The following is a 10,377-nucleotide window of genomic DNA, read 5'->3' on the forward strand; positions in this document are numbered from 1 at the left end:
CTCTTTCTTTTTAGCTGATTTCTGTCCTCCTTTGGCCGATCCTGTGGGTGGTTCTCAGGTCTGCAAGGATTGGGGTGCTGGTGGTCAATTCAAAGTATGTGAAATTGCCTGTAACACAGGATTGCGTTTCTCAGAGCCAGTGCCAGAGTTCTACACTTGCGGTGCTGAAGGCTTCTGGCGTCCCACACGCGAACCATCAATGCCATTGATTTACCCATCATGTTCACCGGCTAAGCCTGCTCAACGTGTGTTCCGCATCAAGATGTTGTTCCCTTCGGATGTGCTTTGTAATAAGGCTGGGCAGGCAGTACTGCGACAAAAGGTTACCAACTCGGTGAATGCTTTGAATCGTGACTGGAACTTCTGTTCTTACGCCATCGAAGGAACGAGGTAAATATTTAAAAGCAAGTACACGTCTGTGAATTATATATATTTTCATTTTGCTTAACAGGGAATGTAAGGACATACAGATCGATGTGAAGTGCGATCACTATCGTGCAGCCCAGAACAACCGTGTGCGTCGTCAGGTCAAGGACGGTGGCGTATATGTAATGGAAGCTGAGTTGCCTGTGGTCAAGTAAGTAAATCAATGAAGTATTGCATGTGTCCTTTTTTTGTAACCCAGCACACTTGGGTCTAGCATGTTCTGTATACACATGTGTATGTTATATGTTTTGTATATGTAAATGTATGTTCCTTAACCCAAACAAAAATTCTAGCGACGATGATGATCTTACACTGACAGGGGGTCGTCAGGGACGCCAACAAACTGGCGGTGATACATACACTCTGGAAATAGCCTTCCCGGCTGTTAAGTATGTCAAACAAAACCAGCACTTCTTACAATTCGTTCAATCTAACGATCAATCTTGCACCCGATCTCGTCATTTCCACCAGCACCCCAGCCTAATCCAAGCAAAAAAAAAACAACTTTAACTAATGCTTAATCTAACACCATACTACATTCTTAAACGTGCTAACCCTACATTTTAATTATAATCCTTTGGACTTTAGTATGACTTGATATCTAATCTAAATTTTTTTTTCTATAATCACTTAGTGATCCTGTGATCCATACCTCGACTGGCGAACGCTCAAATGTCAAGCAATTGTTAGAGAAGCTCATTCTAGAGGATGACCAATTTGCCGTTCAGGATATTCTGCCAAATACTGTGCCAGATCCAGCATCCTTGGAATTGGGCTCTGAATATGCCTGCCCTGTTGGTCAGGTGGTAATGATACCAGATTGTGTTCCCTGTGCCATAGGCACTTTCTACGACACTGCCAATAAGACTTGTATACCTTGTGCTCGTGGCGCTTACCAATCGGAGGCTGGCCAGCAACAGTGCAGCAAATGTCCAGTCATCGCAGGACGTCCCGGAGTTACAGCCGGTCCTGGAGCTCGCTCGGCAGCCGATTGCAAAGAACGCTGCCCGGCTGGCAAGTACTTCGATGCCGACACTGGTCTATGTCGCTCATGCGGTCACGGATTCTATCAGTCGAACGAAGGAGCCTTCAGTTGTGAGCTTTGCGGATTAGGTCAGACAACACGCTCAACAGAAGCCACCTCCCGCAAGGAATGCCGCGATGAATGTAGTTCCGGACAGCAATTGGGTGCCGACGGACGTTGCGAACCTTGCCCACGGGGTACCTACCGATTGCAAGGAGTGCAACCCTCTTGTGCTGGTTGCCCTCTGGGACGCACTACCCCCAAGGTGGGAGCTAGCTCTGTGGAAGAATGTACTCTGCCTGTATGCTCACCTGGTACCTATCTTAATGGTACGCTCAATATGTGCATTGAGTGCCGCAAGGGCTTCTATCAGTCGGAGTCACAGCAAACCTCTTGCATCCAGTGTCCACCGAATCATAGCACCAAAATTACTGGAGCCACTTCGAAGAGCGAGTGTACTAATCCTTGTGAGCACATTGCCGAGGGCAAGCCGCATTGTGATGTAAATGCCTACTGTATTATGGTGCCAGAGACTTCGGACTTCAAGTGTGAATGTAAGCCAGGATTCAATGGCACTGGCATGGCCTGTACAGATGTCTGTGATGGCCATTGCGAGAATTCGGGAGCTTGTGTTAAGGATCTTAAGGGTACGCCATCGTGCCGTTGCGTGGGCTCATTTACGGGTCCCCATTGTGCCGAGCGTTCCGAGTTTGCCTACATAGCTGGTGGTATCGCAGGAGCGGTGATCTTTATTATAATCATAGTGCTGCTAATTTGGATGATTTGTGTGCGATCGACCAAGAGGCGTGATCCCAAGAAAATGCTTACTCCAGCCATTGATCAAACGGGTTCGCAGGTTAACTTCTACTATGGAGCACATACACCGTACGCAGAGTCCATAGCTCCATCGCATCATAGCACTTATGCCCATTACTATGACGACGAGGAAGATGGCTGGGAGATGCCAAATTTCTACAATGAAACATATATGAAAGATGGTAAGCGAGGCCTAATATATCTATCCGAAATCAGCAAAATACTTACCAAACTTTATTTTACTTCATATTCAGGACTACATGGCGGAAAAATGAGCACATTGGCTAGATCCAATGCATCGCTCTACGGAACTAAAGAAGACTTATACGATCGACTGAAACGTCACGCCTATACGGGCAAGAAAGGTTTGTATTTTCGGTCTCTCTTACTTGGATCAACATTTTAATCCATAATTCTCTTTTATTCACAGAAAAGAGTGACAGTGATAGCGAAGTGCAGTAAACAATCAACGAAAACAATTTTAGAACAAGAATATATAACTCTAAAAGCTGCTTTATCATACAATTTTGTGGTCATAAATGGAATGTAGAGGCAAAGTACTAACCATTGCCTACCCTCAAATACTCATTCATAGAAGCGAATCATTAGTATGAACACAAAAATAAAAAGTTAGCCTAGCATTGAATCGACGTAATAGTTTGAGTTCATAAATCCATTGAAACTTTGACAATTACGTGACTTAATGCTAAGCTTTGTAACAAAATGAAAATAGAAAAGAAACAAGATAACAAGATTCTTATAAATTAGTAACTTCCATATGTGCTCTTTAGATATGAAAGAAGAAGAAATCACTAAATGAAATTAAGTCGAACTTTAAATTGTTTTAATTTTAAGTATTATTTACCTATACAAAACAAAAAATTGTAAACTTTAAAGTATACCTTACTTAAGAAGGTACTAAAATAGATGAGAGAAAGCGTTAAAAATTTGCAATACATTCGCTGAGAGTGCTGTAAAAAGCAGAAATCAAATATAGTCGTTATTTTAAATTAATTTTATAAATTTCGTGTAACTGTAAAAACAAAAAGAAAAAACAAAAAAACAAAAAATGAAAACTGAAACTAATTAAAGAACATTCATTTGTTTAAATTTATAAGCCAAATCTGGCCAAATTTATATCCTTTAGCAAGAAAGTGGGGAACTAACAAATGATTTTATCGACTCGTGCTGCTTGTGTTATAATTTCAAATTAGTTTTTGCACATTATTTTTAATTTTACCAAATTACAGAGTAATTTTAAATAACCTGGTAGTTTACCGGCATTTTCAAAATTTTTTATGAACCGTTTTTATCCGTACAAGTTGGAAATATCAGGCACCGTGTCTTCATAGTTGTTGAAGACCAAATCCAGAATGGCCATTGTAAGGATAATGCCTTTTAGTGGGACCCCTATAATTACCAGGGTAGACGGTGACTCTATGTTTAAACTTGCGAATACTGGTTGCAAAATATTAAACATGCCAGTCAAGCCCACAACCGCAATTAAATCCATTTCTGTGGGTAATATGATTAAATTGAAATAATTAATTAAACGTCTCTAAAACTTACTTCCAATGCAATTTTTAAAGGTCTTTTCGAATTTCGTTAAAAATGGTTAAATCGACGCCAAAGTCACTAAGTAGTAAAATTTATAATTAATATTCAACAACCAAAAAAAATTATTTCCAAAATGTTTTGTAAGAAATTTACTGAACTACTAAATTGATGAAAAACACACAATTTCTGTTCTAGTTACTATATTCTCCATGAACATATGATATACTTATTTTCAAAATTTTTGTTAAATCTAATTTTGACCTAATATAATGATTACTAGTTGTGTTGTGTTGACAATTATTATATTAAGTCATGTCTTTTCAAATCTTAATGATTTCTGCAAAATTTATTAGAACCCTTAATTTAGGGTTCTATAGAGTACAAAAAAGGGTGCAAAATTTTGCAATTTTATAACTCGATCATTTCGACAGATTTTTCATTTGTGCTGTTTTTTTTGGTAAAATATTTGTCTTTTTTTTGCGTTAGAAGGTTAACAAACTTAAATTTGGCCAATTTTTGAAAGAGAAATCGTGATCTTAAGCAAATGTTGTCCGCTCAAAAATCAAGATTTGCCAACTTATAAAATGAAAAACTAAATAAATAAAAATTGTTTCATTCTATCAATATGATTTATCAAACTTATTCCACAACTTCTAAGGCACTTGGGGATAAAAAGAAGCAGAAAGGGTCACAAATTATTTGGGAGACCGATATTTGGAAGGGTGTCCACAGTCTTCATAAAATAATTATACGTACGTCATATATGTATACATTTATGTACATAAATAAAATAATTAAATGCATATATATTTATATGCATTTTTGAAACCCCTTAACTTTATCTTGAACCTTATCTCTGCTTTTTCCAACATAAGTTGCTATAAAGAATTGAACTGCGATGGTTGGTTTGATTGTGATCTAATTAAGATATAATATTTTAGTCATAAAATTTAACATTGAACTTAACTTATAAGTTCAAAATTCCCTTGACAGAAATGAGGGGAGCATACAACCAAAGAATTTTCGTTTAATTTAAAAATGACTGATGGTATTGGATTGTATTAGAAAAATTTAGTTAACTTTTATTATCTTATTATCAGGACAATTTTTTTTGGCCAAAAGCGTATACCAAAATCGAAATCTAGGTAATTCAAAAGTTTGTAAAGTGAAAGTTTCTTTGTATATAATTTTTTTCATGGAATATGAGACGCTTGTGGAGTTTTAAATTTTTCATACGTAACGTAATGATTACACTAGCCACACACATTACGATTGCTTACGCCAAAACGTGTGCAGCCCTGTGACATTCTTGGCGGGAATTTTAAATTCTATTTAACATATTGAATCGAAATTATGAATGTTGAAACTTTTTTATTTACGCAGTTAGGCAATTTTGGAGATGTTTATTGACAAATGCATATAATTAATTTGGTTTCGAAATCAATTTGTTTTCCAGTGAATACGCCATAAACGCATATGCCCGGGTAGGCAGTCAGTGTGTCTTATGCTAATCTTCTATTTAGTGGGCACTCTATTAATTTGTTATACTAAGGAACTTAAAGCTTGCGCAGAAAGTAAATCAAGCCGACCGTTACGCCACAAAGCAGTAAGGGCTGGACTATTTTGCGACTACAGAAAACGCGATGAAGCGCCTGTAAGAAACCAGATGTCTTTACTTCTTCCCGGATTTTGGCTTTATCTAATCCAGTATCGGCAGCATTCTTTTCATTGGAATCCACCTCACCATTGAAGGTATCATTTTCGAGAAGCTGACGCAGGAGATCAATATTGTTTTCAGCGTCTAGCAGTTGGTCCAATCGAACCATTTTACGATCAGTCGTTGAGCCAGTTGATGAACTAGCTGGAGTTAATCGGGCGTGAATTCTGACCTGAACCATTTTCTCTTCAACGGGCTTTTCCTCTTGAACGTCCTGCTTCACCAATGGAGTTACAATTAAAGCTTGGTCAACAAACTCCTGACTAATTGACGCCACTTTCATTTCGGCCACAGGTTCTTCAGCCATCGATTCCTCTGCCCCAGATTCCTCTGCCACTGGTCCCTCTGCCACCGATTCCTCTGCCACTGATCCATCTGCTCCTGATCCCTCTGCCACCGATTCCTCTGCCACCGATTCCTCTGCCACTGATCCATCTGCCACTGGTCCCTCTGCCACCGATTCCTCTGCCACTGATCCATCTGCTCCTGATCCCTCTGCCACTGATCCATCTGCCACTGATCCATCTGCTCCTGATCCCTCTGCCACTGATCCATCTGCCACTGATCCATCAGCCCCTGATCCCTCTGCCACTAATCCATCAGCCCCTGATCCCTCTGCCACCGAATCATAGGCCTCCGAGTCGTGGGCTTCCATATCGCTGGCCACCGAATCAATAGTCAACGAATTCTCAACGATCAAATTTTCGGCCACCAATTGAGTTTCTGGCAATAAAGTTGAATCTGATGGATTGATTTCCGATTCTCGAAGTTCCATTTGATGCTGCTCTTCCTGTCGTTCCTTCTCCATTTCCAGCTCTAGGGCTTCAGAGTGAGCGGCTACATCTGCCTCCATTTCGGCCACTGCACGTTGCAGTTCACGAAGCGATTGCTGCTCGGCTTTTTGTAAATCCAATTTGGAATTAGATGAGCTTGGGATTTCATCCAAAATATTTTGCAATATCGGCTGCTCCGGGCTAGACGTGTGAATCTCTTCCGAATCTGATTCGACAAGTGTGATATCCGTGGCAGAAGTATAAATTTGTATACCAGAATCATCGGTTTGATTCAACAAGTTCTGGTCATTTTCCAGTTCCTCCTTCTCGATCTCCGTGTTATTCTCTTTTTCGGTTTGCTTCTCGCCCAAACTGTTGTCCCTTTCCTGAAGACTGTTCCTTAACTCACTTTGCCTCTTAGCTAGCTCCACGACGCTCGTATATTGACGATTACTCAGTGAAATGAAGCTACCACTGGCATCTAACATGACTGGCCCAGGAATTTTTGTAACACTGCTGCTTCCCTTTTTTTCTTCAATTTCGGTGTCCTTAAGGTTTTCAGATGTTGGATCATTTACAATACCCTCCTGGGATTGGGTCGCTTGCAAATCGCAGCTGGCCATTGTAGCTAATGTAGGGTGAAAAGGTCTTCTTGAAGCATAATTAGTTTAGGCGAATATTCGGGTTTCTTTCATAATATACTTACGCTTAACTTTTTGTTGCAAGACTGTCTAATTTTACTTTCCTGACGTTCTATTATGAATAAAATTTGCCACTTTTCTCCAATGTCTTTTCTGTTTGAAAACTCATAGGTAAATTGTCTCTAAAAAGTATTCAAACTGAGACCTAAACACTAACACAACACAACTAATATTTCACAGCCATCTTAAGCCAATACAAATTTCTTGACAGTCAATTGACATTAGCTTGATTTCAATAAATATATCGATAAACATTATAATTTTTCCGTAAGTTTGCCTAATATCGGTAGCTGGTAAATTAGAAAAAATATACGGAAATATCTCAGTTATTTAGAGTATGTAATCAGATCCAAGGATAAAACAGATAACTTTAAATTTTATAATGGCCTGGGTCTTTTAAACGTCCTCTATTTATTAATCTTGATCGGAAATAAAATCGATTTTTATAGACAGACTGTTAAGATGGTTGACAATCAATCTTTTGGTAATGTTCTTCGTCAAAAATGAGGCAAGTTTTCTTTTATTATGTTTAAAAAGTTCCTGACATTGGTATCCGAGTTTTTAAGTTAAATAAAAGACGCAATTTTTTTTTTTATTATATGTATATATTGTTTATAAAATAAATATTTCTTTAATTAAATAATTTCTCAACAACAAATTTTGGAATACTTTTTTGGCCTCCCCGTAAGGAGGTTCACGCCTCATCACATTTGTATACGAAATGAAATTTGGAGAAAACTTATGATAAATTAAAATTGGTATTTTTTGTCAGACGGTATAAAAAATTAATAAAATAATAAATAATTTGGTTAAAGTTTATGGCAGTTAACAGAAGTTGATGGAGCAAAGTACATTCTGATTAGTTATCAATATCAACTTTCAGCTTCAAATTTGTGGGTAATTCATCGTAGGCGAAATGAGGTACTCGGTCTGCAATGACAAGGAGAAGAATGTATGTCAAATAAGTGATTTAATTTATCAATATTACTTACTATTGCATCTGTAGATCAAATTCGACCATATTATCATCTGTTGGGAGAAACAAAAAACACCCAAACGTCCACCTTTCAGGGTTGAATCGTAGACATTTCCCGAGTCCAAAACCAAGTCAAGGCCTTGATACATTCTGTTCGGGATGTTCAAAGTGAGATGAAATGCTTTCCTAGTGAAACAGTTCAAATAAGTCTTACCTTAATCTTATTAGCCCAATGTTAGGTCTATGAAGAAGAGACCAACGATATGAGGTATTTTCTGTCCATCCTTTTTTGTCGGGATGATGCCAGAGAAGTTTGGCCTCTCCAGACGTATCGCCCGTATGCCATAAACTGTTTCTCATCATAGGGCCAGGACCTGAGGTGCTGTTTATCAGTTTGATTTGTATGCCCGGCTCGCCGTAGGCTGTGAATGGCCTACTTTCCCAGTAGGTCTGAAAGCCCTTCTTCCATTCGACCACATAGAATTTTCTATTGCTTTGGAAACTGAATATAAATCCTACAAAATCGTCGTCCCACATATCGGTCACATGAAAAGTCCCTTCGAAATCAACTCCACCAAAGACATCGCTGCCCACTGCCAATCCTGGATCTGAGTTAAGGGTCTGGACAATCTCCGATCCATTCGCATGCACCTCCCAATGCGGATCGGCTTGTGAATTTTCCACAGGATCTAATAGAATCGTTCGTAATGTACGGAAATCCGTGCGATGTATCATCGAGTTATTGGGGCAATTGTCTATACCATTTGGTGTTCCATCTAAATCTTCATCATCTTCGCATATGTCTCCTTTTCCATTGCGATTAATATCTGTTTGATTAGCATTAAAAGCTAAAGGACAATTATCCCGATAGTTTGGAATGCCATCACCATCGATATCATCATCACAGACATCGCCTTTACCATCATGATCTGTGTCTAGCTGGTCAGAATTACTAACCATCGGACAATTGTCTTTCGAATCCTGAACGCCATCGTCGTCATTGTCATAAATACTGTGGCAGGCGTCGCCCACCAGGTTCATGTCACGATCCTCCTGCAAGAATATTCTGATGAGTACTTCTATCGCATCAAATCGGAATTGTTTCTTACCTGTTTGGGATTAGGAATTGTTGGACAATTATCGCAAGCATCCCCCACACCATCTTGATCCACATCGGATTGATTCTGATTACTGTGCAAAGGGCAGTTGTCAAGTTGATTCAAAATGGAATCGTTGTCTATGTCGTCATCACATTCATTGCCAATTCCATCATTGTCGGCATCGATCTGCCTGGCATTAGATATAGAAACGCAATTATCGCAGGCATCTCCTACTCCATCATTATCCGTGTCCTGCTGGCCAATGTTATATACAAATGGACAATTATCCTGTTTATTAAAAACTTGATCACCATCGGCATCATCGTCGCAGCCATCTCCAAAGCCATCTTTGTCGGCATCTTCCTGTCCTGAATTCGGCAAATAAGGGCAGTTATCCTGACGACAACGCGTGTCCACACAGTCAAGTGCTTGATCCGGCCAGCCGTCGAGATCCCGATCGCTGGCGCACAATGTGCCATTACCAGCCCATCCCACTTTGCAGCGACATTCATATTTGTAATTATCCACCAGCACACATTCGCCATTTTGAGAGCAATTGGAAAGCTTCTGACAAGCATCAAAAGCTGTTAGACAGCTAAAAGGGCCATCGCTCACAAAACCATCATGACATGGACAACTATATGAACCCTGAAATGTTCAATGGGTTTCATTGCATCATTTGAGACAGAATATTAGTATGTCAGTTCGCTTACAATGCTATTCAGACAGGACGAGTTCTCCGGACATCTGAAAAGGTCCATTTTACATTCGTCAATATCCTCGCAGGTTTGCTTTTGGAATTCTACAGATAAATAGTCCGCAGAATAGCCATGCACATGTATACCATCCATACCGGGTGGACATGGACCACATCTAAAGCCAGGATTAAGATTGGTACACATTGCACTGTCATGACAGGGTCTATAGATTTCACACTCATCCACATCTTGACACGTAGTTCCATTGATTTGTTGACCCTTCTGGCAGGAGATGCATTGGAAGTATGGATAGAAACCCATTCGAGCGCATTCAAGACCTATAAATTTTTTAAATAAAACAACTCTTTTTTATGGTTTGGTTTTCAAACATAAATATGAATATTTTTTATACCATACAGCGTTGGGTGAAATATTTACAAATGTAACACAAAACAAATGTTTTTCAGCAGTCCGTCTAAACACACACATAAATAAATTTTTAAAATCGGATTAAAATTAGGCAAGTATAGGTAAAAACATATTTGGTCGGAGGTAGCCACTGGCCGCTAGTGGTGTTCGTGTGCTTGTA

The 10,377-nt window shown here is 39.2% G+C and overlaps 3 protein-coding genes and 1 long non-coding RNA gene across 11 annotated transcripts in view; 1 reads left to right on the top strand and 3 right to left on the bottom strand.

The window, feature by feature from the left end:
- The window catches only part of LOC6643780, a 34,008-nt gene extending 30,910 nt beyond the window's left edge, over positions 1–3,098 (top strand). For 3 of the 4 annotated variants that reach the window (XM_047010898.1, XM_002067030.4, XM_047010899.1), the window contains exons 9-14: positions 15–390; positions 452–577; positions 720–815; positions 1,061–2,448; positions 2,521–2,631; positions 2,697–3,098. In XM_047010898.1, coding sequence (XP_046866854.1) covers positions 15–390; positions 452–577; positions 720–815; positions 1,061–2,448; positions 2,521–2,631; positions 2,697–2,728 — 2,129 coding nt within the window. In that variant the 3' untranslated portion in view covers positions 2,729–3,098. The remainder of the gene's footprint in view (positions 1–14; positions 391–451; positions 578–719; positions 816–1,060; positions 2,449–2,520; positions 2,632–2,696) is intronic. The other variant, XM_015178050.3, reaches the window with a different exon arrangement.
- Positions 3,099–3,476: 378 nt separating this feature from the next.
- Positions 3,477–4,127, bottom strand: LOC111518845. 3 transcript variants are annotated; one of them, XR_006954268.1, is made up of 3 exons: positions 3,982–4,053; positions 3,836–3,901; positions 3,477–3,781 (listed from the first exon to the last, which is right to left on the bottom strand). It is a non-coding gene; the product is annotated as an uncharacterized LOC111518845 (long non-coding RNA). The 3 variants fall into 3 exon arrangements; XR_006954269.1 differs by having other exon boundaries at positions 4,005–4,021; XR_002724119.2 differs by having other exon boundaries at positions 3,836–4,127.
- Positions 4,128–5,174: 1,047 nt separating this feature from the next.
- Positions 5,175–7,169, bottom strand: LOC6643781 (EF-hand calcium-binding domain-containing protein 5). Of its 3 annotated transcripts, none has more exons than XM_023176626.2 (2): positions 7,020–7,169; positions 5,175–6,941 (listed from the first exon to the last, which is right to left on the bottom strand). In XM_023176626.2, exon 2 carries the CDS (start codon positions 6,934–6,936, stop codon positions 5,380–5,382), a length of 1,557 nt encoding a protein of 518 aa, XP_023032394.1. In that variant the 5' UTR covers positions 6,937–6,941; positions 7,020–7,169; the 3' UTR covers positions 5,175–5,379. The 3 variants fall into 3 exon arrangements, with proteins under 3 accessions (XP_023032394.1, XP_002067067.1, XP_046866735.1); XM_002067031.4 differs by having other exon boundaries at positions 5,175–6,961; XM_047010779.1 differs by having other exon boundaries at positions 5,175–6,964.
- A 497-nt stretch (positions 7,170–7,666) lies between these two features.
- On the bottom strand, positions 7,667–10,125 carry LOC26529770 (cartilage oligomeric matrix protein). The gene is made up of 5 exons (XM_015178103.3): positions 9,804–10,125; positions 9,100–9,738; positions 8,205–9,043; positions 8,007–8,140; positions 7,667–7,944 (listed from the first exon to the last, which is right to left on the bottom strand). Exons 1-5 carry the CDS (start codon positions 10,107–10,109, stop codon positions 7,874–7,876), a joined length of 1,989 nt encoding a protein of 662 aa, XP_015033589.2. The 5' UTR covers positions 10,110–10,125; the 3' UTR covers positions 7,667–7,873.
- Between the last annotated feature and the right edge of the window lie 252 nt (positions 10,126–10,377).

Source organism: Drosophila willistoni, assembly GCF_018902025.1.
Source record: "Drosophila willistoni isolate 14030-0811.24 chromosome 2R unlocalized genomic scaffold, UCI_dwil_1.1 Seg167, whole genome shotgun sequence".
Lineage (NCBI taxonomy): Eukaryota > Metazoa > Arthropoda > Insecta > Diptera > Drosophilidae > Drosophila > Drosophila willistoni.